The sequence below is a fragment of the Drosophila suzukii genome, unplaced genomic scaffold, assembly GCF_043229965.1.
Source record: "Drosophila suzukii unplaced genomic scaffold, CBGP_Dsuzu_IsoJpt1.0 scf_11, whole genome shotgun sequence".
Taxonomy (NCBI): domain Eukaryota; kingdom Metazoa; phylum Arthropoda; class Insecta; order Diptera; family Drosophilidae; genus Drosophila; species Drosophila suzukii.
In genome coordinates, this window is record NW_027255898.1 from 1,888,536 (window position 1) to 1,915,858 (window position 27,323).

The 27,323-nt window shown below is 42.4% G+C and overlaps 1 protein-coding gene across 2 annotated transcripts in view; it reads left to right on the plus strand.

The window, feature by feature from the left end:
• WDY (WD repeat-containing protein WDY) overlaps positions 1–27,323 on the plus strand; it is a 411,740-nt gene that overhangs the window by 296,125 nt on the left and 88,292 nt on the right. For both annotated transcript variants that reach the window (XM_070998876.1, XM_070998875.1), the window contains 2 exons: positions 10,335–10,789; positions 10,843–11,041. In XM_070998876.1, coding sequence (XP_070854977.1) covers positions 10,335–10,789; positions 10,843–11,041 — 654 coding nt within the window. The remainder of the gene's footprint in view (positions 1–10,334; positions 10,790–10,842; positions 11,042–27,323) is intronic.

The following is a 27,323-nucleotide window of genomic DNA, read 5'->3' on the forward strand; positions in this document are numbered from 1 at the left end:
AAGCGAGCAGAGGTGAAACCAGAGCAAGGAGATACCGAAGCCAGCCCAGCCACACACCCGCTATACTAATACCACGAGAATAAATCCCACTGTTACCGTTTGAACCCTTTTTTTCTCACTGATCAACGGGGCAGTCACGTCATATAAATTTGGTGGGACGAACACACAACCTTCTGAGCTAGCCGCACGAATCTCTAGCGAGAAGACAACAAAGTCAGTACGTTACATCTTCTTTATCTTTCCCAGGAATTCGTCGGCAGTTTCGGTGTGTATAACAATGTCGTCCATGTAAAGATCCAGAATGTTTTCATTTATGAGGTTTTAAAATGCATGACCTATGAAGCGGACGAAGACTGCTGACGAATTGCAAAAACCGAAAGCCTTTTCGTCATGAACGCTTTGTACTTCTTGCTGCTTTCTTCGAGTGAAACGTGGAAGAAGGCATTTTCCAAGTCCATTATGGTGAACATTTTTGCATTTTCCAGTTTTTCAAGCACATTAAAACGGGGAAGCAATCTTTTAACGCCATCTTGTTCAACTGGCGATAGTCCACGCAGACCCTGTTGCTCACATATTTTTTCTTGACGATGACTGTTCCAGCGTTCATCCATATATCAATCTGCTGCTTAACTACATCAGCTTCGCTAATAGCCACTCTGCTTGGAGCATGTCTAAACGGCTTTATGTTCTCATCCGGTAATATTTTCAGAGTGATCGGGCACACAGCAGTCTGCTTTTTTTCGGAAAATTCTTCAATCATAGATTGGACGGGGACATCCCCTCATTCAGAGGAGAAAACTGATATCCTTCCGGCGTCGACCTCATTGTGAATTTGGATATAAAGTTATATCCCAGCAGCAAATCGCATCCGATGGCATGATTGGCCACCACAAGAAGCTTGTGTGCCAGAAACCTTTCCGTCGATCTCCATAAACTGACCAGCGGAGCGCGTGATGTTGTTTCCAAGTCCTCTTAAAGTTGCACAGCTTGGCTGTAAGAAGACGCTACTTTTTTTCTTAAACACGGACATTTTTAATAGGGTACCATCTGCACCTGTCTCTATGAGACCCTTGCCTTGCACATCGTTGATTTTAGGAGACTTAAGGCGTTTTTCCTCGTATGCAACGTTTACGGCAGCCGTACCAGGGTAATCTTTTGACATGTGACCACTCTGATTGCAGCGAAAGCCCTTAAATACAGCTTGGCAATCCCTGCGTAGATGTTCTTGGGATCCACAATTGTAGCAGTGCTGTTTCATCACATAGCTGTTGTGAAGAGTTGGGCACTTTACAGTTACTAATTTAAAGACAAAACAAATAAGTATGCGCATACTTAAAATTATTTAAGTTCCCTGCACCGGTGTTACCGGTGAACTCCAGCTACTATTGCTCTCTTCGATCACGCCTACACCTAACATGCGATCTAGCTCGGCATACACCAGCTTCTGTTTGGCTGAGGATATCGGGTAATCTCGCTGCTTGATTGGTAGGTCCTCGTTTGTCACTTCAATTATATGTTGCTCTAAGCTGGTCTTTCCTAATCCTTTTTCTAGACAAGAAGGGTATGTGTCTATCACTTGCTGCAGCTTACAATGTTGTTCTGGGGTAAGCTGATATGGGGTATAGGCGCTCTCGGGCCTGAGCGTATTGTTCATGTCTAGGTCTCCGGTCATAAGGTCGAAATCCGGTGTTGTTTCAACGGCGGCAACCTCGCGTCCACCTGTCCCGACTTTCTCGCAGAACCTGCACGTGGCATCGTAGAATTTGATCGGGCAGGATTCTTCTTTCGCAAGATGCTTCCTGTAGAAATCTGCTCCTTGTCCATACTATTAACACACCAGCGGGTGTAATGGGCCTCAGCATCCTTGTCCAACCTCATAACGCCCTCGTGTGTCTTTCCGCTGCCGGTTAAATTCTTCCACCGTGACCGCGTCCGGCAAGTCCTCCAGTGTCTGGAATTCCTCTATTTCGTTGAGCGCCGCTCGGCTGCGCATGTTTCCTCCTGTGTTTCTCAACCAGCGATCAACTCGGAGACCCTCTCTTTTGAGCTCCGCTAATGAGGTTATTGGGGATGTTTACGGCATCCCCCATCTGGGAGTTCATATTGTCCTTCAAGAGCTCAACGAATTCATCTTCAGCGATTTTGTGCTTGAGCTTGAAATGCAAGTTATGCATGTCTGAGACATAATCGCTAAAGGTTTCGTGTAGCCCTTTCTTGCGTTCGATTAATTCCTTGACTTTCATAAGGTAACTTCCGGTTGTGGAAAATGACCGTCTCATTTCCTGGGTCAATGAGTAGTAGTCAAAATCGTAAGCTTCTGCCTTGTCCTCCATAAACTGCCAATACCATTTCGTGGCTGAATTGCCAACAAAAGATGGAATTCACGAAAGACTTGTTGGCGGCTGAGGTCATACAATTCTTGTATTCGGTCCACGCTTCCATCGAACTTTGGGTTCCACCTGTCTAATCTGACGTCTTTTGTTCTTGGTCCATTAATTCCTTGACTTTCATTAGGTCACTTCCGGTAGTGGAAAACGCTCGTTCCATCTCCTGTGTCAACGATAGTAGTCAAGATCGTAGTCTTCTGCCTTGTCCTCCATTAACTGCCAATACCATTTAGTGCCCGCACCTACCAGCAAGAGATGGAATTCACGAAAGACTTGTTGGCGGCTGAGGTCATAAAATTCTTGCAATCGGTCCACGCGGAACAGGAAACTTTCAACTGTCATGCCGCGACCGCTTCCATCGAACTTTAGGTTCCACCTGCCTAATCTGACATCTTTTGGTCTTGGTCCCTGAAATGATGAGTTCCGATCGATCTCTGGATGCAGTTGGTGATTCGACTCCCTCTCGTTTGTTCTGGATTGCCTGTGTGACGGAGTATCAACCCGCCTGGGTGTTCTTAACCGGTGCATCTGGCAATTGAGCATGTCCTGTGTGACCGGTTCCAGAGGTGGAGTCTCTTGATATCTCAAGAAACTGTCCGTGGGAATAGGAACAGCTCGGGGCGGCGAAGGCAGTCCCTTCTGTTCGGGTCTCCTGGTCTTCAGAGCTTCTATCTGGGCGCTCATACCACGCTGCATTTCGTTGCTCTGCCTTAAGAGCTCCATCAATCTTTGTTCCCGCCGCTCGGCAGCCTCTAAGTTGTCCTGTTCATGGCTCTGAAATTGGGGAAGCATACTTGATCTCCCCTTCGGTGGTCCTAGGGGTAGATTCTCACCAGCGTCGACTCCTTCCATTTCAGTATATTGGTCCAGATTGTTTTCTTTCCCCACCCCCATTTTGTCCTGGATCGACAAACGAACAGTAGACCCGCACCGCAACTGCTAAATGCGTTACCGTAATGCTTGCGCTCCTGCTCTTTCTGGACTCGAACCTATCAAACGACCTTACAAATGCCTAGTACGTCGTGGGTCGTCACCTATAAATTGTATTTACGTTAATTTTAACAAATAGTCGTTCAGGACGTAGTTGTAAGTGTAGTATTGTAAAAAGGATAACTCATAGTTCTTGGTTTAAGGAAATTCTGGTAAATTTGTCCATGAACAAAACAGGGAATGTCTACGGCTAAAAACATTTCAAATTCAGGCCTCTATTCTGCGACAAAGTTCTTATTGAGTGGCCTCTCAACACTGACAGTCAAGTTGGGGACTTTACTAATTTAAAGACAAAAACAAATAAGTAGGTGCATATTTAAAATTATTTAATTTCCCTGCTCTATAAAACAGTCAAATTACTCATGGCAAATAAAGATGTAAATTATGCCATTTCTAGGTAAATCCACTCCGATACCGCAGGTACCGAGATTGTGGACCCTGGCAAAATTCCTTAAGGAGTATGAAAAAGCCTATTGTTGGGCGCCAATTCTGTTACGTGGGTATATTAGTGCCCGAGTCCTGACAGGGACTTGGGCCGAGGGAGAGGCGTCCTATGTTCAGGCACCATTTGCCGGCATAAGCTACGTCGTGTTAAGGTCGTGGGATCTTGGTAAGCCTCTCTCCTCTCCAACATAACGAGGATAAATATTTAAGGTGCCTGGAAAATAATATTAGTTCATAAGGTTCTTCAGTCGTCAGTACACACTGCCCCACAACCATAGCTGTCGCTTGATAGCAATACGATCGGGCTGTGTTTTTTTGATTTTCACTTGTTATCCGATTGTGTTACTTGAGGATATTGGTCTTTGGTTATGCAGGAGTTCACTTTAGCTTTGGTTGGCTCGATTAGCCGGTTTCCGTCAGCAAGACACCCAAATGGATTCTCTCCCTTTATCTATTGGTCTAAAATCTTTTATACCAGACTATGGCTTTTACTAGAACTAGGTGTTCCCACCTAGTATTACTGTTTCTTGATATCTGCTATCTTGGGAATCAATGGCCGGCTGTTGCCCTTTGCCAGCTACCGGAGTATCAGTACGTTCTGGCCACGCGACACCCGAGAATTGCCGAATTGCATTTCCTTCTGCCTTTAGTGTGAGTCTGGTTAGTCACATGCACCCCTCCCCCTGGCTATAGGTTCGTCGTTGTTTCTCTATGTGAATCTTTCTATTAGGAGGGCGTACGTAACAAACCTTTTATTCATGATGGCGGTTGAGCTGCTTTGACTTTAATTCCTAGCTGTTGTTAACTGTTAAGATCTATTATTAGTTGGTTACTATCTGCTAAGAAGATGTCTACAATTTGCTTACTAGTTCATATTAGCTGGTTACTATATGTTTAATAGAAGTATACAAGTTGTTTACTAGATGTCAATAGCTGGTTACTAGCTGTTTAGTATCTGGTTTCTATATGTTTAGTAAATGTATACGAGTTGTTTACTATATGTTATTATCTGGTTACTAGCTGTTTATAATCTGTTTAATCTGGACACAATCGACACGAACGGCAAGGACAGCATCCGCCTGGCCCGAATGGAGGCCATCAAGTAAGTTCTCTCAGCTGAAATTCCTAATTCAGATTGCCTTACTCAACGTTTTTGTATTTTACAAATGCATTTAGGCTTCCATAAATGTGCTGGAGGCCAAGGCCGAGGAGAATGCCAGGGTGGCGTGGGGAGCAGCAGCTACCAGTTCAGCCCTTGTTGAATCAGTTTCTGACCCAGAAGCCGCCGGTCAAATTGTGGAGCCATTGACTCCACAGCCACAGGATGGTACGAAAATTCAGGACCCCACCCCTCTGTCGCCGCCCGTACTATCTAAAAATGCAAAGCTCATGTGTCGAACACACAACACTCAACTTCCGTGCTCAATTTGCAAACAGGTATTATGGTTTTAAAAATCAGGGAAATAAATAAAAATGTAATCCAACATATTACAAACAATATACTAATACTACGGCAACAGGAAATAATTGGAATTATAACCAAAATAATAATTGGCCACAGAATTGGTGTTTTTGGCAAAACAATAATCAAAATACCAATCAAAAACAAACTGTCGAGCCAGAAAACGTTGGTCCATCGCTCCAAATTCAAAATAAGCCTAGTAATAAATGGCAGACAAATAAAAATCGTGGCAGAGATAATAATAGTTTTTATCAAAACAATATTCGTTCCAACTATTATCGTACATACCAAGCCAGGGAGCAAACTCAAGCTCAAAAAAGGGAACCAGAAGGAACAATTAATCAGCCTGCTAATAAGGTAATAAGATTAAATAATATCAATGAAGATCCTTTTTTAGATAAGACCCCTTCAGGGGAATGCCTTATTTTAAAAGAGTGGATAGAAAATCTAAAAATGAGCTAAATATTCTAATAGACACGGGGGCCACTGCTCGTTATATTAAGAAGGGAATTTTTGAGAAAAAAAATGCATTATCAATTTACAAAAAAGTATCCACAGTTCATGGGTATTCTATTATTAAATATTTTCACTATATAAATATATTTGAGACGAGGGATTTTGGATCTAGTTGATTAAGAAAAATCGGAGCCATAATAAATATAAAAAATGGAGTGTCGGAATATAAAGGAAATACGAAAAAGTTAATACATTATGATAGTGAGGAAAATATCGAAACTAGTTTAATTGAAGTCAATTTAACACTTCCATTAAAAGAATTTATTTTAAACATGGAACAACGTTATAGTCGAGTACCTCGATTATCAGGTACCCAATATTTTAACTTCTCAGCATTACGAATTTAAATTTACACAAATACTACTGAAGCTAGCAACAATTCTTAAAAATTTTACATGGTGTAACTAACATTGAATATTTCTTATAACTGCAAGGGTATACAAACTTCGGTTTGCCGAAGTTATTTTCCTTTCTTGTTTATTTTATTTCCTTGAAATTTTTATTGTAGCTTCGATTCTATGTTACTAATTAATGCCACAAAAAGTGGTAAAATTCCCCATAGTGTAGTGTAGAACACCGCCGTCAGCTTCGAGTCAAAGCTCTCTAGCCAAGAGCACTGAGACCTCATTAATTTCTGCAACCGCAGCAACTGCAACAACATCAAGGATTTCCGTCACCAACAGCTCGATATCGAAAGCGTTGTCAGCTTCTGCAGCTCAGATTAAAAATAACAAACAACATCATCTTTTTGGATGGAAAGTCCTTTGTGTCTAGTTCTGATTTTAGTTTACCCTCCAAATACTTTTATTTGATGTACATTTTTTTATTCATGTTGACTGTTGACAATGTTGGGGTGATAGATTGCGATCTTTTTGGAAAAAGTTATGGCATGTCATGTAAAAACAATTATTTTTAAAGTAGAGGCTTCTAAGGATAAATTAAAAAAAGAAGTAAATGGGAAAGTAGATTTACTTTAAGATTGATGTTTAAAGCAAAAACATGTGATTACAAACAAAACAAGGAAGAACGCTATAGTCGAGTACCTCGATTATCAGATACCCGTTACTCAGCTAAAGGGACCAAAGGGAAATGGAGGTATGCAACCAGCAAAGCGAGATTAAAATGCGCCACCTACCGGCGGTAGACAGATTTAAGCGATAGATCAATTTTGTTTTTGATCAATCGATAGGTATTGACGAGACCAATAGATTTCAGTTAAAATTTTTTATCTAACATGAAAATTGTGGGCATTAAAATGGACGTGGCAAACTTTTTTTGGGTCAATCGATAGGTATTGATGAGAACAATACATTTCAGTTTAAATTTTTATTCTAGCATCAAACCTTACCTTTATCATTTAATTTGCACTTCAACTTCTATCCCGGTATTAAAAACTAATATTTTAACTCATTTGCTTCATTCTTAGATGCTTCTTTTATTTTCATTTGTGTCCCGTCTCTATTTGTTTTTTGTATCTTCCTCGCGAACTCGTATTTTTTGCCCAAATTGATAAAAGGGCCCCGCGCGTAACAAGCACGTGCTTGGTGTCGTTGGGCCACTTGTTTGTACTGCTCGTAGTGCATCAACGTCCATCATATAAAACTGTAGGAGCCAAAGTTTTGGGCCGTTTGTGGGCGTGGCACGCTGCTGAAACAAACTTGCGTTGCGTACGAAGCTCAGGAATCTGAATGCCAAATCCCAATAGCCTAGCTCTTACAGTTTCCGAGATCCCAGCGTTCATCCGGACGGACAGACTGACATGGATAGATCGACTAGCCTAGTGATCCTGATCAAGAATATATATACTTTATGGGGTCGGAAACGCTTCCTTCTGCCTGTTACATACTTTCCGACGAATCTGGTAAACCCTTTTACTCTTCGAGTAACGGGTATAAAAAGTTTCTTTCTCTTCTTAATTTGTCGCCTTTTTTGTTCTGATCGAGTAAAGGAAATAAATAGTAGATTATTTTATGAGTTAATTCAGTTCGAGCTAGCGTAGGGGTTTTGTTTTTGAGCTCAAAAGGACCGATTTTTTTTGTCTAATCTTTAAATATAAACTATACAGGAGACTTGAATGGATTTTAACGATGCTTTTGAAATAGTGATTGTATTTTATAATTGTGAAGATCAAGGTTTCTTTTGGCATAAAGCATGGGCATTTAGTTAGTACATTAAGTAATGGTTAAGGATATTACAAGCAAACTGTTAAAGCTAAAAATCAAGTAATCGGCATCTGGACGGATATAAACCATGCATTAAATCCTTAAAAGCCATTGCGGGCTGCCTAAAACAAATTTTTTTTAACCTTTTCTGACTGTTGTGCATTAAGAATACTAAGAGGATAAATTTAATGGGGTGAGAGTATGACCTTAAAATTTTGTGTACAATAAAAATGCTCCCTAATGTGCATGTATATACTGCTGTATTTTCTGCTGCGGGTATTTTCCACTTATACATAACCAAATTCAGATTAACAAACAAAGATAACAAATTCACTTACCTTGCGCAATTTTTACGTTTATTTGTTATTTTATATTGTGCAGTTATGACAGAAACGCATGTAAGTATCTTGATGGTGCGAAACACAAGGTACACCCAGAAAAAAAATAACGAAAAAAATCAAGAAGATTTTTCATGATTTGACAACAATTCGTTCGCTAAGTTCCGTTCATAAAACCGAACGCCGCGTGGTCAAATCATGAACATTTAGGTGTAATTGTGAACGCTTCACTGAAAAATGCCTTGACAGAAATGGGGAGAATGCTGTTCTTAAATTATCAACACCGTTCATGAAAACATGTATGTACATAGGTCTAGTGTCCCGATTGACCGCACTCGAAAAATTCGCTCGGTGGTCCAGCTGCTAAGACGACCGCCTTCGACACATTGTAGCACAGGTTCGAGCTCGCTAGAAGACGGTTGTTAATTGTAAGTTTTATTTAAATCTTATTTTTTATGTTTATATGTACTTCTATTAATAAATAAATTATCTTTGTCATCAGCAAAATAACCAAAATACATTAAATTCTATCAATAAAAACCATGAGGTGGGAAATTAAATAATTATCTACCAGGCGTCCAGAAAATCTAGCATGTACACAAACTTCGTTTTTTTACATTTTTATGTTCTTAAGTTAAGCCCGAAATGTTCTTAAACTGACAAAATTCGTTCGGAACCCAACCCTAAAGATTCGGTAAAATTTTTGGAACGACCGTTCATGAATTGTCAACAAACGGGCTTACTTTTCGACCCCGTTTGGTCTTGATTTCGAACGGATTTTTTCTGGGTGTTGCAAGGACATAGCTAGAGCATGTCGGACGGTTTCCCAAATAGGAGTAGGAACTAAGCGGGCATAGCACCGACGTCTGAGGAGCGCTGCAGTTGACTACTATGAGTCCGGTATCGGAGGTGATTTCAACGCGAAACCATTAAGCTCGGGACGAGTGTTTTGCCGATCCCGACGTGATTGTCTGTGGCGCTCGGCGGTTGCCTGGAAAGCGCAGTCTTTAGATACTTAGAAACGATCGATTGGTTGTGGCGCAAGGCGGTTGTCTGGAAAGCTCACACGCTTCTACGCACTGCAACAACCCTGAGAGATGGCTTTCGCTTCAGGGGCTGCTAACCGGCCCTTGGCGTAGCAAAGGTCAGGGCCTGATCACCCTAGGCCCAAGAGCGCAATTCTTCGTTATCTCTTGCGAGCGACGGCAAAAGTACCCGGAGCTAAGTATTGTAAAATTTTACTAAAAATTTGGTGGGACGAACACACTATCTACTGAGCTAGGCACACGAATCTCGTAGCGAGCAGACAAAAATCATTTCGTTTCAATACCAAAGGCAAAAGCACGGGCGTTCTTGTCTTAAATAGGTACACAGCAGTAAATCTTTACTTATTCTTTTAAACCAATTCTTTTCCGTTTAAATTAATCCTCTCCCAGTAATATTCAAAAGTTTTTTTGCAGTAGTTGAAAAATGCATTCAATTTTTTTTATCTCAATCAACTTGAAAGTCGTACCGCAAAGTGGTCCCTTTGATTTTTCGGAATAGCCAGAAGTCACACGGATCCATACTCAAAAGATGTTCTTGCCCACAATTCTGGTCTTTTTAGACGACTTGCTTCACGCAATAAAAAATATTCCTTTTTGAGAGTTTAGGCAAATAAAAGGAATTCATAGTGCATCGGCATTCCCTACCCTCTCATGCTTTAAACGGAGATATTGAACTTTCGAAAAATTCGGAGTATTTTATCTAAATATCAGCCGTATGGTACGAATAAACAACATTTTTGGGGAACATGGAACTGTCGACTCGTAGCTCCGCAAATTTTATTTGGCTGAAAAATTCCTGTTGCAAAGCACTGTCCTATTTTAACATAAGAATCGGAAGCATGGTGGTGAGAAACGAGTATCTAATAGTCAAGACGCTCAACTTTTTTCTTGATTTACTTCAGTGAAGTTTTTGTCCCCCACCGTGACTATATATTTTGGTGAAGACTTCAATCTTTAAATAAATAAGTGATTTGTTTTTTGCTTTTCAGCATACTGGCTATGGGCTGGGACAGGCAAGTGACAGAATTTAACGATGTAGTGGGTCGGGAATATGGGGACCCGAAAAAATGGCCAAAGTTTCACACGGATGACATAACATGCGCTGACGTCAAGCTCGGCGAGGGAGTCGTTACTGCAACATATTCTGGAGAAATTATTTTTTGGAAGTTAGAGACCGGTCAGCCTTATCGGCGTTATAGCGTCATGGACCCGACTCGTTTTATTGAGTTGAAACTAACGGCCGAGGAAGAAAAGTTTATTAGAAGAAGTAAGCGCCTAGCATCGAGGCCGACTCATACAGGTATGCACGGCTTCCAAATGGGACGAGCCGGTCGTTCCACTGTTATTAATAGACCAGACGACAACATAGACTATGGGGCCAATATTCCTATCTCTGTTCAGGCGGTGTTATTCCTACAGACGCGACCTCAAACTTTGAAGCACGGTAAGGTTAAAGAAATTTTTATTATATTGATATCAAAATACTTGTCCGCCTAGGAAGTGTCTTTATCTCACTTGATACTGGTTATATTCAAGTGTATTCTCATCATCAACGAGGAGGGTACATGACGGAGTTTCTTGCTGTTCATAAGACGGGAGACTGTGTGCTGACTATGTGTACAGATCGAAAGAATAGATTTCTCTACACAGGTACAGCATTCGGTTATGTTAAAATATGGTACATTGTAAACTTTTGGTAAGTTTATGTAAAGCCCAGTATACGAAATAGAGTCACCGTGATCGCTTTTAGGAAATCGAGAGCTGAGTAAACTGCTAATTAGTACCTATAACTGCTTCAATCGTCTTGCCTTTATCCAATTTTCCCCCTGCTTATTTTATTTGCCATTTTGTAAACTTCAAATTGCAACCCGACGGCTTTTTTCTACGTGCAAATATTTCAACTTCTTCGAGCTCTAGTCGAGAATGAGCTACCCTTTATAATATTTGGTCAATTTTTTTGTACTGTGGCAGCCTTTGTCAGCCGTACTGTTGCTGAATCAGATTATTGACAAAATCCTGTATAACCCTAATGTTTACTTACTTACAGCTGTAAGCCCTCTAATCCGTGCTGCGCAACCTTGCTAAACCGAGCCGTGTAACCTTGGTTACGAACAACCCTAATGTCAGCACATGTACAGCTGTAAGCCCTCTAATAACTCTCCGCTCGGATCGGCCTAACGAGCGTTGGGAAATAAATGCAGTAGCATATCATCTTTAAAAGAGAAAGGTCGTCTCGGTCTTGAGTTTCGGTTGTTTGACCTTTTTTACTTAAAATTTCCTGCACCCCCGTACTCTGATTTATAAAAGTAATAATTATAGAAGACGCTCAATAATTCATCGGTCATTTTGGCGCCCAATGAGAGGATGTGTTTGCAAATTTAAAAGCTCTAAACAATTGAACAATTCCTAATTTATCGTCTTGAAAATTTACGGCCGCTGTATACGCTCATTTTCTCAAATCTTGGTTCTCATATTTCTCATATCTTGGTTTCGTCGTCACGCTGAGGCTGCGAACGCAATCAGCTTTTCAACGAGCATCCGACTCATCTGCGCAGTTAGCCCATTCCTTTGCTGCTCGCCTGTGGTCGTCCCTGGTTTTAAACTTCATTTTTGCTGCTCGCCTTTCGTAGCCGCTGTTGCAAATCTTCAGCTCGCTCTGCTGAAACTTCAGTTGGCTTCTACATTGATCGCATTCACACACATTTCGCACCAGGATTGCTCCTCCCCGCACTTCGCAAATTGATCGCAGTTTATCATTGCTTTAAGTAATATCTACGATGTCAACTGTGACGAACCCGCCTAGAAGGCGCGTGCGCCACAATAAGTAATACTTTCGTTATTATAGCTTTAAGAGAAATACAGTGAATTACTTTCGTTATTATAGCTTTAAGAGAAATACAGTGAATTATAATAAATGTTAAGTTTAATTAAGAATAAATAAGTCATAGCTAAGTTCAGAACCCTGGGCGGCAACGCCAACCGATAGTTCATCAAGACATGTTGAATACTAGAAAAGCGAAGGAGCTAAAATACCAGAAGTAGGAAAATACTAGAAATCCCGAATAGAGGAAAAGGCCGGAAAATGAGGGAGGGTCACGCGGCGATCGTGGCGGCTCTCTTCTCTCGGGATCGCGGAACGAAAAAGACGTGTGATTCGGACACGGCTTAGCGAGGGTTCAAAAGTCACGCGTGCTCCTCGAAATAGCCGAGTGGAGGCGATCAAGTTCTGCAGAGTGGCCACGCGGGCGATTACAAGGCACACATCTATATATAAGCAAGTCAGCTAAGGTTAGTACGGTGAGTTTCTCATGTGCTGAAGACGGTGAAGCGGACCCGAGTGAGGACAAAAATGAATAAACGGTGAAGAATATCTAATTGCATCTCCCGATCGTGTGTTTCCTTCTCGTAGTTAGGTACCAAAGCTTACCTAACTTTACCCCGTTCACACCGCTGCTTCGGACCTGGATGTGGACCTCCTTCCCGTCCGCTCCAGTAGTTTTCGTGCCTCCCCTGTAGTTTTGGGATTCGTGCGTGGACACCCTTCCCGCCGTATCTGCAATCCTAGTCTTCCTGTCGTTTCCGTAGTTGTGGGATTCGCGCGTGGACACCCTTCCCGCCGTATCCGCAATCCTTTTTTTTCCGCCTCCCCCGTAGTTTTGGGATTCGTGCGTGCCCACCCTTCCCGCCGTATCCGCAATCCTAGCTTTCCCACCACCTCCGTAGTATTTGGGATTTGCGCGTGGACACCCTTCCCGCCTTATCCAAAAGCCTAGTCTTCCTGTCGTCTGCGTAGTTGTGGGATTCGCGCGTGGACACCCTTCCCGCCGTATCCGCAATCCTAGTTTTCCCGCCTCCCGCGTAGTTTTGGGATTCGTGCGTGGACACCCTTCCCGCCGTATCCGCAATCCTAGCTTTCCCACCACCTCCGTAGTATTTGGGATTTGCGCGTGGACACCCTTCCCGCCTTATCCGCAAGCCTAGTCTTCCTGTCTCCTCCGTAGTTGTGGGGTTCGTGCGTGGACACCCCTCCCGCCGTATCCACAAGCCTAGTGTTCCCGTCTCCTCCATAGTTTTGGGATTCGTGCGTGGACACCCTTCCCGCCGTATCCACAATCCCGCCGCCTCCGTAGTTTTGGGATTTGCGCGCGGACGCCCTTCCCGCCTTATCCACAATCCTAGCTCCTTCGCCATCCTGGGGCTCGCGTGCGGCTCCGTCCCTCGTGCAGACTTACACCCGCCAAGTAATCTCCCGGCTCGGTTTCGCCCGAAGGTCCAGCCCGGTGGATTTTTCGCCTCCGACGCGAAACCCAAGACTTACGCCCGTAAAGTAACCTCCCGGCTTGGCCTCGCCCGAAGGTCCAGCCCGGTGGATTTGTCACCTCCGACGCGAAACCCAAGACTTACACCCGCTAAGAAATCTCCCGGCTCGGCCTCGCCCGAAGGTCCAGACTCCGGCTAGCCCGTTAGGTCGCAGCCCAGGAATCGGACTCTGCATAACCAACGTCATCTGCTTTTCTTCGACGTAAATAAGGACCTCTGGTGAAGACTCCCCTCAAAGTTACCCGTTCCCCCCTGAGGAGTGGAACGCTCTAGTCCGGCGTTTCGGTGATTTACAAATTTTCTTGTAAAGGACTCTGGATCCGACTGAGATCTGTATCCCGGCCGAGAAAGCATCCTTACACAACTATTAAGAAATGTAAACGCCAATGGACCGACATTAAAAGAAATATAAAAAAAAATTGTAACAACAAGCGCTGGCGAAGACACAGCTAGGAGTTCTGGAGTATTACTTCACGCAAGCAATGGCAGTCCAATCTGAGATTAGACATTGGATCCCAACGACAGCGGTCGCGGAGAACTGGAGGACAGTTATGTCGAGAGCAAAGTAGCCATCAAGGATCAGCTGGGTGAGGAACTCAACAGCACCAGACCAACACACTCACCGTTTTCGCTGCCCCAATCCAGTTCGATTGCTTTGTCGTCATCGAAGTTGCCAACGTTCGACGGAAAATTAGCAGAGGACAAAAATTTCATCAGCCCGTTCACAGAAATTATCGCTCGTGGGGTAACCATGTCCAATCAAGAAAAGTTAGACGCGATCAAGGCGTTTCCAATAACCGACGAAAACTATCCCAAGGCTTTGTAGCGGCTTTATTAGAATATTGAGGTTAGGTTAGGTTAGGTTAGGGCGGCTGTCGGACTATAGTCCGACACACTTAGACCTCAATGGGTCCATTGTGATACCGCATGATCTCGTTTTTTTCCTTCTCTAGGGTCCCGTTTCCAGTAGTTTCAGCTTGTGTTAAGCTGATCAGCATGTCTTCCACCCGGAAGATTTAAAAAAGGCACTTATGCTTTTGAGGTTAATCTCCGATATTTCGGTAAGATCGTCGATGAAGGGGCTTCCTAAGTGTTTCAGTCTGAGTCTGCATAGGGCTGGGCAGAAGCAGAGAAGGTGTTCTACCGTTTCCACTTCTCCTCATCCCTACAGCTTCTGCAGAAATAATTTTGCGGGGCTTTTAGCCTGCCGGCATGTGCGCCAACAAGCCAGTGGCCTGTAAGAGCTCGAATCAACACGCCACACTCTGTGCGGCTGAGTTTGAGTAACTCCGAGGTTTTTTTGTTGTTTATCACAGGCCATGTCTGGTGAGAGATGCGACACTGTGGTGCGTTTTGCAATGGGTGTTGGCTAGTGTGTTGAAGTAGTTTTTTATATTTAGCTTGCAAGTAGCCATGGGCATATCGACATTTTCCTCTCCTGGGAGGAGAAGCTTGGTGGTGCCCTGCCTGGCTAATTCGTCCGCTATGCAGTTGCCTACGATGTCCCGGTGACCCGGAACCCACATTAGGCTGATAGTAAACTGATTTGCCATCTCGTGGAGAGATCTGCGACAGTCTGCTATTGTACGGGAGTAGGTGTTTGTCGAGTAGATCGACTTAATAGCCGCTTGGCTGTCACTATATATGTTTAAGTGTCCTCTCTGGAGGTTAAGGTTCCTTAAACAGGTTAGTGCTTCTTTTATAGCGTGGACCTCCACCTGAAAGACGCTACAGTGGTCCGGGAGCCTGAATGACTTCCTGATATCGAATTGTTCGAAGTATACACCTCCGCCGACGTGTCCTTCTAATTTGGAGCCATCTGTATAGAAACATATTGCGTCCGTCGTGCCCGGTCGGCCCTGTTCCCATTCCTCTCTATCAGGAATCAGGGCATCAAAGGGTATGTGACTATATTCAATGGATTATGCATAGATACGTGATCTTCGGAATCGATTTATCATGCTGGAGAATTTTAGCATGGCCATAAAATTGGGCTTTCCACTGCCCTGTGTCCCTCAGTCGAATAGCTGCCCTTTGGCTCTTTCCATGCCTGCTAAGTCCAGGCTAGGGAGTTCCAAGATCACATTCAGCGCTCCATTCGGGGTGGTTCGAAGGGCTCCACTAATATACAAAGCCGCCATTCGATGTACTTTGTTTAGAAGAGTCAGTATGCATTGTTTGTGCAAGGCGGTCCACTACAGAGCCACTCCGTACAGTAGGATTGGCTTGACTACCGCTGTGTATATCCAGTTAACTATTCTTGGGGACATGCCCCATCTTAGCCCGATTGCTTTTTTACAGGAGTAAAGTGCAATGGTCGCTTTTTATACCCGTTACTCGTAGAGTAAAAGGGTATACTAGATTCGTCGGAAAGTATGTAACAGGCAGAAGGAAGCGTTTCCGACCCCATAAAGTATATATATTCTTGATCAGGATCACTAGCCGAGTCGATCTAGCCATGTCCGTCTGTCCGTCTGTCCGGATGAACGCTGAGATCTCGGAAACTATGGGAGCTAGGCTATTGAGATTTGGCGTGCAGATTCCTGAGCTTCCTACGCAGCGCAAGTTTGTTTCAGTAGACTGCCACGCCCACAAACCGCCCAAAACTGTGGCTCCTACAGTTTTGATGCTAGATAGAAAATTTTAACTGAAATGTAATGTTCTCATCAATACCTATCGATTGACCCAAAAAAAAGTTTGCCATGCCCACTTTAACGCCCACAAACCGCAAAACCCTGTGACGCCCACAATTTTCATGCTAGATAAAAAATTTTAACTGAAATGTATTGGTCTCGTCAATACCTATCGATTGATCCAAAATAAAATTTGCCACGCCCACTCTAACGCCCATAACGCTGTATACCGCCGGTAGGTGGCGCATTTGCTGCTTGCATATCTCCATTTAGCTGAGTAACGGGTATCTGATAGTCGAGGTACTCGACTATAGCGTTCTCCCTTGTTTGGTTCTCTCTTGGTTGTTTAAGCCCCATTTGAGGCGCTTATCTAGTACTAACCCCAAGTACCTGGCGTGTTCGCTAAAAGAGAGATTACAGTTGTTTAAAGTGGGTGGGTTAAGTTGTGGAATTTTGTACCTATTTGTAAATAGAACAAGTTCTGTTTTCGAGGGATTTACCCCGAGTCCGTTCTCTATCGTCCATTCCGATAGTATTTTAAGTTTAACGGACAAAAGATCGCAAAGTGTTTGTGGATATTTTCCATTAAAGGTGATGGCGACGTCGTCTGCGTATGCCACGACCTTACAACCTCATCCCTCCAGCCAAAGAGAGCATAATTAAATACACTTTATATACATAAGATATACATAGCCATCTCTCTGCCGCCCAACTGTAAGCAGCGCAGCTACGAGAATTAGGCTTACTTAGATCCTAAGGCAAATTGTAAAATCAGAAACAACTTGACGTTGGAAGCGGTATTAACGCTGCTTGAACGGGTGTTTCTGTCGATTAGGAGAAGCTGGACAGCTGTTTTCTGGCGACTCTGAGATGCAGTGGACAACAGCAGTTTTAACAGCGAATGTAAGATTTCTGCTGCTAATGTTAGCAGCACTACACTACGAAGAAGACATAAGGAGAAGCTGGTCGCGTTTATAACCGAACTTTTATATTTCCTAATTTGTAAGTCAAAAGTTAGCAATTAAGTCAAAGAGTGAAAGTATACAAATGAATACAACTGGTGAAGTTCAACAAATTTCTGAGTTCTTATTACAAAGTGTGTGAAAGACCCCCAGAGTAGACTTCTGCTCAACTTTGACGATCGGGTGCGAATCGTCACAACATTTTGGTGGCCCATGAGGGGAACATACACTCATAACTTCATCAGCTTCCAATATTTGTAAACATACTTCAATCTTTGTGCTTACTTGTTTGCAAATCTATTATTAATTTAAACCAGCAAAGTTACGCAACCTTTGCCACGTACATCGCCATAACGGAGCCTCTAGTAACGGAGGAAACAAGAAGTCGAGGAGAATAGCGGATTCAACCCATGCCTATTGCCATCTCATGCGACACACTAGTCTCGTGAAGTTTGCCGTCCCCTTCCTTCAAAGCTTGATCGCAACACGAGCGGAACGACTGAAACAGGTGAGTGTGTTTGTGAGAGTATTTATGCGTGGTTTTTCAAAGCAGAGTGCAATAGGAAAACATTAAAATGGGTAAAAATGAAAGTAATCGTAGTGATTTGGCACAACAGAGCTCGGCACCTTTGGCTGTGGTCGAGCCTTTTGCAGACATGTACGCAATGCAGATGGACTTATCTTCCAGGTTGACCCAACTAATTAAAAATGCTTCAAAGGACGGTCAAATAAAGAAAACTAAATCCTACTATGAGTTTCGCCTCAACAAGCTCAACGAGCTTTCAAAACAATTTTACACAAATCATCAAGCGCTCATTTTACAGCAATGTCCACGATCGCATCCAGATTTTGCGGATGCTGTTGAAGACAATTTTGAGCAAGCATACAGCCACATTTATTGTTCTTTCGCCGATGAATACGAAACCAAGTTTCCAGTCAGGTGATCAATCCATAAACAACACCCTTGTGCCCATTCCTGTTTCCACAATTCAGCTGCCCAAATTGCCCGTACCCCACTTTTCAGGAAATTTTGCAGATTGGCCATCTTTTTATGACAGCTTTACGCAGCTAATACATGAAAATCAATCTCTTTCAAACATTCAAAAATTTCATTTCTTGAAGCAAGCACTACCGCACGGACGTGACCAGGATATAAACCATATGGCATTAACAGAAACCAACTATTCAGTGGCATGGAACCTTGTGGTAAAACGATACAATAACCCTCGACTGCAGTTCATGTACAATATGAATGCACTGTACGGAATCGAGCCACTGTCCAAGGAGATCGCGGTGGACCTTAGGAATTTGTTAAACTTGGCAAATGTATGTATTAGTGAATTCCGACGACTACACATTGCCATTGATTCCTGTGATCATTGGTTGGTACATCACTTACTCACAAAGCTGCCTATCAGCACAACACAGGCCTGGGAACATTCCCTGGGCAACAACGTGGAAATCCCCACCTTCACAAAGCTGGAGGTGTTTCTTCACAATCGATTGGTCAGCATCGACCTAATCGAGAGTAGGAAACCAGCCGTTCCAGTTAGATCATCTATACAATCGACCAACCATCGCCAGACAACCAGACCATCGGGAAACTCCACTGTTAGGGGACACAGCTTCCACAGTACTCTTGAGTCTGGATCCATCAGGTGCTCGCTCTGCCAACAGAATCACGTTCTAAGACGGTGCCCGGACTTCCTTGCCAAGGATTGTTTCGCGCGAAAGGTTATAGTCGACCGCTCGAAGGCATGCATCAATTGCCTTAGTGCTTCCCATTCTCTCAGTCAATGCAGCAGCAACCGAAACTGCTCGCAATGTGGTCAACGGCACCACACTTTCTTACATTTCCCGAATGCTCAACAAAGTTCTTCATTGACTCCTGAAGTATCCCGACAGCATGCTTCAGACTCTGGTCGGAGCGCAGCCGCTGTACAAAATGCACCATCAACGCAACTCTTCAGCGCAGTTGCCTCCCATCTGAACTCAACGACCCTTCTTGCTACTGCACTGGTTCGGATCGTAAACAACTCCACTGGGCAGTCAGCTTTAGTTCGAGCTCTCATCGACCATGGCTCGGAAGGCACCCTCATCACGGAAAACATCGTTCAAGCGCTTAGACTCAAACGGCATCCTGTTCGAGCTGAGATCACGGGAATTGGTAATACGTCGCATAATCAGTGCAGGCACAGCACCGACTTCACCATAATCTCATGTTCAGGATCGGATTTTAATGCCTACGTATCCTCAGCCTTCATCCTTCGGTCACTAACAGGTCATTTACCAAAACAAAATATAAACATTAAGTCCTGTAAACATCTCCAAGGGTTATCCTTTGCAGATCCTAATTTCATCAAGTCGGGTCGCATTGACCTACTTATCGGTGTCGACATTATCCCGCAATTAATGCTTCCGGACATACGCAAAGGGACGGTTGCGGAACCAATTGCACAAAACACACAGCTGGGCTGGATATTTTTTGGACCAGCTGAAGCAGCCCCGACGACATCAATCTCCATCCGTTGTAATTTGGCAAACCTAAACAACATGGTACAGAGGTTTTTCGAATTGGATCAGGTCTCCACAACAAGACAACTCAACGCAGAGGAAAAATGGTGTGAAGACCATTTTCAACAAACTCATGTCCGTCAGCCGAATGGGAAATATCTAGTTCGTTTGCCCTTAAAAACGTTGTTTGACCCCACACAGGTGATCGGCCGGTCAAGACAAATCGCATTAAACCGTTTCCACGCCCTGGAAAGGAAACTTAATCATCGGCCAGATTTCAGTCAACAGTATGCCAGCACTATTCAAGAGTACTTTGATCTAAAGCAGATAAAAGGGGTAAAAGGTAGTGAGGAAGAACACACTAGGATCAACGCTCAAAGGCAACTCTCAATCTTTGCGTGCACCGTTCCACATCATGCTGTGATCAAAGACGACAGTTTAACTACAAAGATGCGCGTCGTATACGACGCTTCGTGCAAAACGTCGAACGGGAGGTCTTTGAATGATATTTTATGCACGGGTCCCGCCCTACAAAACGAACTTGGAGGAGTTATACTCAACTGGCGTCTCCATCGGTATGTCTTCGTGGCCGATATAACGAAAATGTATCGCTGCATAGATATGCATGAAGAAGATGCCCAGTATCAGCAAATTTTCTGGCGCGATGAAAAGGGATTCATCAAGGAATATTTTTTGACTACAGTAACGTTTGGTACTGCCTCGGCACCATTCACTGCAATTCGAGTCATACATCAGCTTGCGTCCGACGAGCGCGAACGCTATCCTCTGGCCGAGCATGTCCTTAAAAAAGAAATCTATGTGGACGATGTTCAAACAGGACACGAGACCATCGACGGAGCTCTAAAAATTCGCAATGATGTCATCGCAGCTCTGCAATCAGCAGGCATGGAGCTCAAGAAGTGGGCATCCAACCATCCAGATATCTTAGAAAGCATCCCAACTACAGATCTCTCTAACAGCAGCATTTTTGAGATAGACAATAAGGACTCCATTAAAACTTTAGGGTTGTATTGGCATCCAAACAAAGATGGTTTTGGTTTTAATCTTAAGTTTTCTCTCAATCCTATATTCACCAAACGTTCTATACTATTCACAGTAGCACGCTTATTCGATCCGTTGGGATACCTGGCACCAGTGATCATCGCTGCGAAGATTCTGTTGAAGGAAGTTTGGAGTTTTCGTATCGAGCGCAAGGATGAGCCCCCCGCATCATTAGATTGGGACGACCCATTGCCAGATCAACTCGCCGAGCAATGGCGACAGCTCATTCAAGACCTCCCCGACGTTGAAGAGATACACATCACTCGGTGGTTAGGCTTCGATTTAAGGCATGTCTCGACGTTGCAACTACACATGTTTTGTGACGGATCATCCATGGCGTATGCAGCATGTGCTTATCTTCGAGCTAGTTGTAAGGATGGTTCCGTGCAGGTTAACTTAGTAGCCGTCCGCAGTCGAGTCACACCTGTAAGCCGCTAACAATTCCGAGAGTTGAGTTATCCGGAGCCCTGCTGTGTACACAATTAGCCGATTGGATTGTCAATCAAATTCAAGCATCACATCACACCATATCCGTTCACTACTGGTCGTATGCAATGATAGTGCTGTATTGGATCAGCGGTGACCCTAGGCGTTGGAAGACATTTGTGTCGAATAGAATTGGAGCAATCCTGGAGGCAAGCTCGCCATCGCAGTGGAGACATGTTCTTACGCAAGAAAACCCAGCAGATTGTGCTACACGCGGACTCACCCCTTCCCAGCTGAAACACCACACGCTTTGGTGGAACGGACCACATTGGCTGCATCTTTCAGAGGAGCATTGGCTAGTCAATCCAGTTCAGTCCCCAAAATCAGAACTTATTTCAGGAGAGCAATCCTTAAAGCACATCGGAGCCCACATTTGTATAGAAGTGCAACCATTTATCGAATCATATTCCTCCTATAATAAACTCTTATTCGTTACAGCATACGTCAAACGATTCATTTATAATACTCGTCACAAAAAAGCGGATAGACTCACCGGCCCTATTCAGGTATCTGAATTTCAACAGGCTTTGTTCGCACTGGTGCGGATGGTTCAACAAGAAGTCTGTTCGGAAGAATTATCAAGACTACGATCCAACAAATTTCTATCCAAACACAACAAACTCAGCCAGCTATCACCGTTTCTCGACGATGAGGGCCTCATGAGAGTTAAAGGCAGACTTAAGAATGCTTTGCAGCTCTCCATGTCTCAACGCACACCAATAATCCTTCCAAAGGCCCACCACCTGACGATTTTGGTTATAAGGAACGCTCATCACAACACCTTACATGGCGGTGTGCAACTATCTTTATCTACAATTCATCAAGTTTTCTGGATCGTCAACGGTAAACAGGCAGTAAAAAGGATTCTGCGACAGTGCGTAACCTGTTTCAAACACCGGCCGTCACCATCAAGCCAACTGATGGGAGATTTACCAGCGCACCGTGTCAATCCGCCCAAACGGGCGTTCGAAGCAACTGGAGTTGATTACACTGGTGCGATTGAGATAAAGTCATCCAGATTCAGAGGTCACACTTGCTATAAAGCATACATTGCAGTTTTCATTTGCTTAGCGAGCAAAGCGATTCATTTGGAAGCAGTCACGGGAATGTCGGCACAGCATTTTCTGTGGGCGCTGCAGCGCTTTATCGGACGTAGGGGTTTTTGTCAACATCTATACAGCAACTGTGGAACCAACTTTATCTCATCCGACAAGTCTCTAAAGCTGTGGACCAATGAATTCTATAAAGGAATTGAAGAGACAGTAGTTCCTGAACTTACTCGTCGAAACATTCAGTGGCATTTCAATCCTCCACATAGTCCAAACTTTGGAGGACTCTGGGAATCCAACGTAAAAGCTGTAAAAACCCATCTTTATCGATCGTTTAATGGGATTCGAATGACGTACGAGCAGCTGTCTACCATTCTTGTCCAGATAGAAGCGTGCTTAAACTCTCGGCCATTATGCCCCTTAACGTCTGACTTAGATGATTTGCAAGCTCTCACCCCTGCACATTTTTTAATCGGGGATTCGATGATGTCACTCCCTGAGCCGAGTCTTAAGGATTCTTCATTAAACACAGAGTTCCTGAATGGTCAAAGGATGTTTCGCCTCTTTTGGAGAAAATGGAGTGCAGATTGGCTATCTCATCTGCAGGCGCGCCCCAAGTGGCTCCACGAAACTGACAATCTTCAGCGTAACGACATGATCATAATCAAGGATGATCGAACTGGTCCTTCTGACTGGAAATTAGGGCGAATCATCGACTTACATCCTGGGGCCGATGGGCTCGTTCGAGTAGCTACAATTAAGACCTCAACGGGTATTTACAAGAGGTCTGTGTCAAAGATTTGTCGTTTGCCCTTGCCAAGATTTACTGAAGAGTCTATCCCAAGTACACAACCCATGCACCTTTGAATATACCCGCATTCACTCCATAACACACTTCAATCTTTTCAGAGTTAAGCATGGTCTAAGGCTTTGAATACTGGGTCCAGTATTGGGGGCGGCATGAACGGGTGTTTCTGTCGATTAGGAGAAGCTGGACAGCTGTTTTCTGGCGACTCTGAGAAGCAGTGGACAACAGCAGTTTTAACAGCAAATGTTAGATTTCTGCTGCTAGTGTTAGCAGCACTACACTACGAAGAAGACATAAGGAGAAGCTGGTCGCGTTTATAACCGAGCTTTTATATTTCCTAATTTGTAAATCAAAGTTAGCAATAAGTCAAAGATTGAAAGTATACAAATGAATACAACTGGTGAAGTTCAACATATTTCTGAGTTTTTATTACAAAGTGTGTGAAAGACCCCCAGAGTAGACTTCTGCTCAACTTTGACGATCGGGTGCGAATCGTCACAACACTGCTACTACCATGCAAACCAAATAAATAAAGAATATAATAAAACTACCCAAAAGATGTGTTCTCAATAAATGGACAAGGATTATTAACATTTCCAACACAAGGAGTTTCACACAACATGGCGACCGTGACTTTGGTCCTAAAGGATCTGGACCTGGATCTGAACATGGATCGGGACTTCGAAAAATAAGAAGACAGCAACCAAGGCGACAGCAGCAATCAACAGTAACAAAGACAACAGCAACAACAAAGGCAACAACAGCAAAAACGGCAACAACAACAAGAACAAGAGAAGAAACGCAGTGAGTAGAGTGTGATGTGTGCCAAAAGAAGTGGCGTGGTCAAAAGATTAAAAGCCAGAAAGGCTCATCTACTGAAGCTGCTCAACAGCGGCAAAGCAATACAGTGGAACGACTCGGTAAAAATACATGCCGAAGTTGAATACCTAAAAAATTTGCTATCAGAACGTAAACATCAGACCACAGCTACAGCCACATCCACCTACCGTGTAATCCAAAATATTTGCAAAAATAAAAACACATTGCCACCTCCAGAAAAAGTTGCCATCCCAAAACTAAAGAAGACGTGCCCAGATGACTGCGAGGGACCACTGTGCTCCCCGTTCTGCGAGTACACCTGTGTAGCCAGCACCGGTGCCCCACCATGAAGTACACCTGTGCAGCCAGCACCGGTACCAAGGAAGTGTGAACCGACAGCGCTACCAAGAGCGCATAATTTTTTTATCTTTGCACTGCGTTGCAAAAATTTTTTTAATTGCACTGCGATGCATATTTTTTCATTTATTTTATTAAAACAATTGTAAAAATTGAGCGACATAAAAGTTGCCCGATTAGAGTATGGCCTGAAAACCATACACAAAATAGACAGGAAATTTTATGTAAAATATGATAATAATTAATCAAAAACAAAAAGTAAATTCAAAATTAATAATATTAAACTAGTTGTTTATGAATAACATTAACAACATTTACGAATTGGTTCAAAAATCCAAAGAATTTGACAGACCAAGATATATTTTAAGAATACCAACCCCAAAGATGGGTTTAATAGATACAAAAACAGTGGATTCCACTGCAAATGTTATTAATAAGGTAGAATCAAACCCCATAGACTTAGAATTATTTCATACATTGCTTATAATAATTGTTGTAATAATGTGCGCAAACTGTTTCTATAAACTTTATAAATTGCACAATAAATGTCTTAATAAAAAATATATGAGCCAGGCAAATGATCTGGACAAAATTTAAACATTTTGGCACAAACAACATTATTATAAAAATATTGTTGTATTGAAATTTTAAAAAAAATTAAAGAAAATGGAATAAAATACAAATAAATAAATAAAAACAAATTAATTAAAAATGGCTACGCTAAAAGCAATTGCAAACACATATGATAGGGACATCTATTTTAGAGAAAGAATTCTGCAATTAGTTGCACCAACTTCAGTAAGCATTTACGAGTTAGAAAACTGTTATATTGAAACATTTAATTTAGATGCCTCTCCACTAATTCATTGCACAAGCACCCAAAAGGCAATTGTCCTATCAACCATCCCAGGGGTACAGGTTAAATCAGTAGTAGACGAACACCCAATACTAGGTAGAACAATAGTAATGATGGTCTTCAAGAAATAATTCATCTCCACAATATAATGGAATGGAATGAAGTATATAAGCAGCTAAATAACATAAAAGTTGACTTTGACAAATCATATAAGTCACTTACTCAAAACAGGCCAATTCTAAAAAACACCATTAAAAAACATGTGGAAATTCTAGTAAAATGCTTTAATGAAGCACGAATACTAATATATGGCCAAAGGGAAAAATTAAATCAAGATCATTGGTCCCAAGTTTCAAAATTTTTGATCAGACTAAGATCTAATTTAATATCAATTAAACAAAAGTTTAAGTTGAACATATCGGTACCAACCATACTTAACACTTCCCTAGCAGTTGAAACTGGTGATGAATCGGAATCAACAAAACAAACTGACAGTGACCAAATAGAATCAGAAGACCTTACAGAAACAAATCCTAAAATAGAAGAACAATGTTTAAATAATCTTACTGTTCCAGCTGTTTTAATGTCAGATCTAGATAATTCTACAGATTCTGATGATAATTCCATAATAGGAAATAAAATAAGAAACAATATCACAATGGCACAATCTAATATTGATTTCATTAACACAGCATCCAAGCTTATACCAGTTTTCGATGGTAAATTAGAAATAGTAGAATCAATAAAAGGCGAACACGAACAATTAGCAGTTTCAATTATAAAAACAAAGCTAAAAGGTGTCGCCAGAAATCTAATCGGAGATGAAACAACAATAGCTGAAGTCATTTCCAGATTAAAAACAACGTCAAAGGCGAAACTGTAGAAGTATTGTCAGCAAAACTGATGAGCCTACAATAAAACTGCCAACCAGTACACACAAGAGGTTGAGCAGATGACGAAATCCTTAGAAGGTGCATTTATAACAGATGGCTTATCCCTAGAGTTAGCCAGACGTTGTTCCACTCGGCATACAGTGAAAGCAATGACTAAAAATTGCCAAATAGATAAGGTACAAACTATCATGCAAGCCGGTACCTTCAATACAATGAATGAAGCCATATCCAAATTTGTAAACAGTTGCACAGAAGCAACCGGACAGCCAAACACTGTTCTATATTACAAAAATTACCCGCAACGCGGTGGAAATCGCGGACGAGGTAATAATCGAGGTAATTATAACAATACCAGATATTATCAGAATAACGGATATAATCAAAACAATGGTTATAACAGAAATAACCAAAATAACAATTATTACAGAAACAACAACCGTGGTGGAAACACCAGCGGCGGAAACAGCCGTGGGGGAAACAACAACAACCACAATAACAATGTTAGAGTGGCACAAACAAATTGGGAAACTCCCAACCACCTTTAGATACACGACAGTAAACAACATCAAAATTCACACTTTAAATCTCAGTCAAAATACATTTGTCACTTTTACGAACGTAGCAACAGGAAAAGAATTAGTTCTCTTACTAGACACAGGTGCGGAAATATCCTTATTGAAGGAAAATTCTGATAATTTTCAAAACATTCAAGATAATCACATCATAAACATACAAAGTATAAGTCAGGAAGTTACAAAATCAAAAGGCTTAACTTCTATTGAAATTCAAACTTCTAAGTACATAATTCAACATGATTTCCATATCGTAAATATGCAATTCGCTATTCCATGTGATGGAATACTAGGAATCGATTTTATCAAAAGATACAACTGTCAAATAGACTTCAAGCCGTCTGAAGACTGGCTTATAATATTAATAATAATAATAATAATAACAATAATAATAGTAATAATAAATAACCTTAAATATCCAATTTATGTTCCAATAGCATACAGTTCTGGCAACAACTCCATAATTCTGCCAGCAAGATCCCAAGTCGTCCGAAAAATCAAAATAAATTCAGAAGAAGACAGTGTATTAATTTCGAATCATGAAATTCAGCATGGTATCTATATCGCAAATACCGTAGCAACAGTCCAAAATGCATTTATAAGATTACTAAATACTACAAACACAGATCAAGTAGTCTATATCAAAA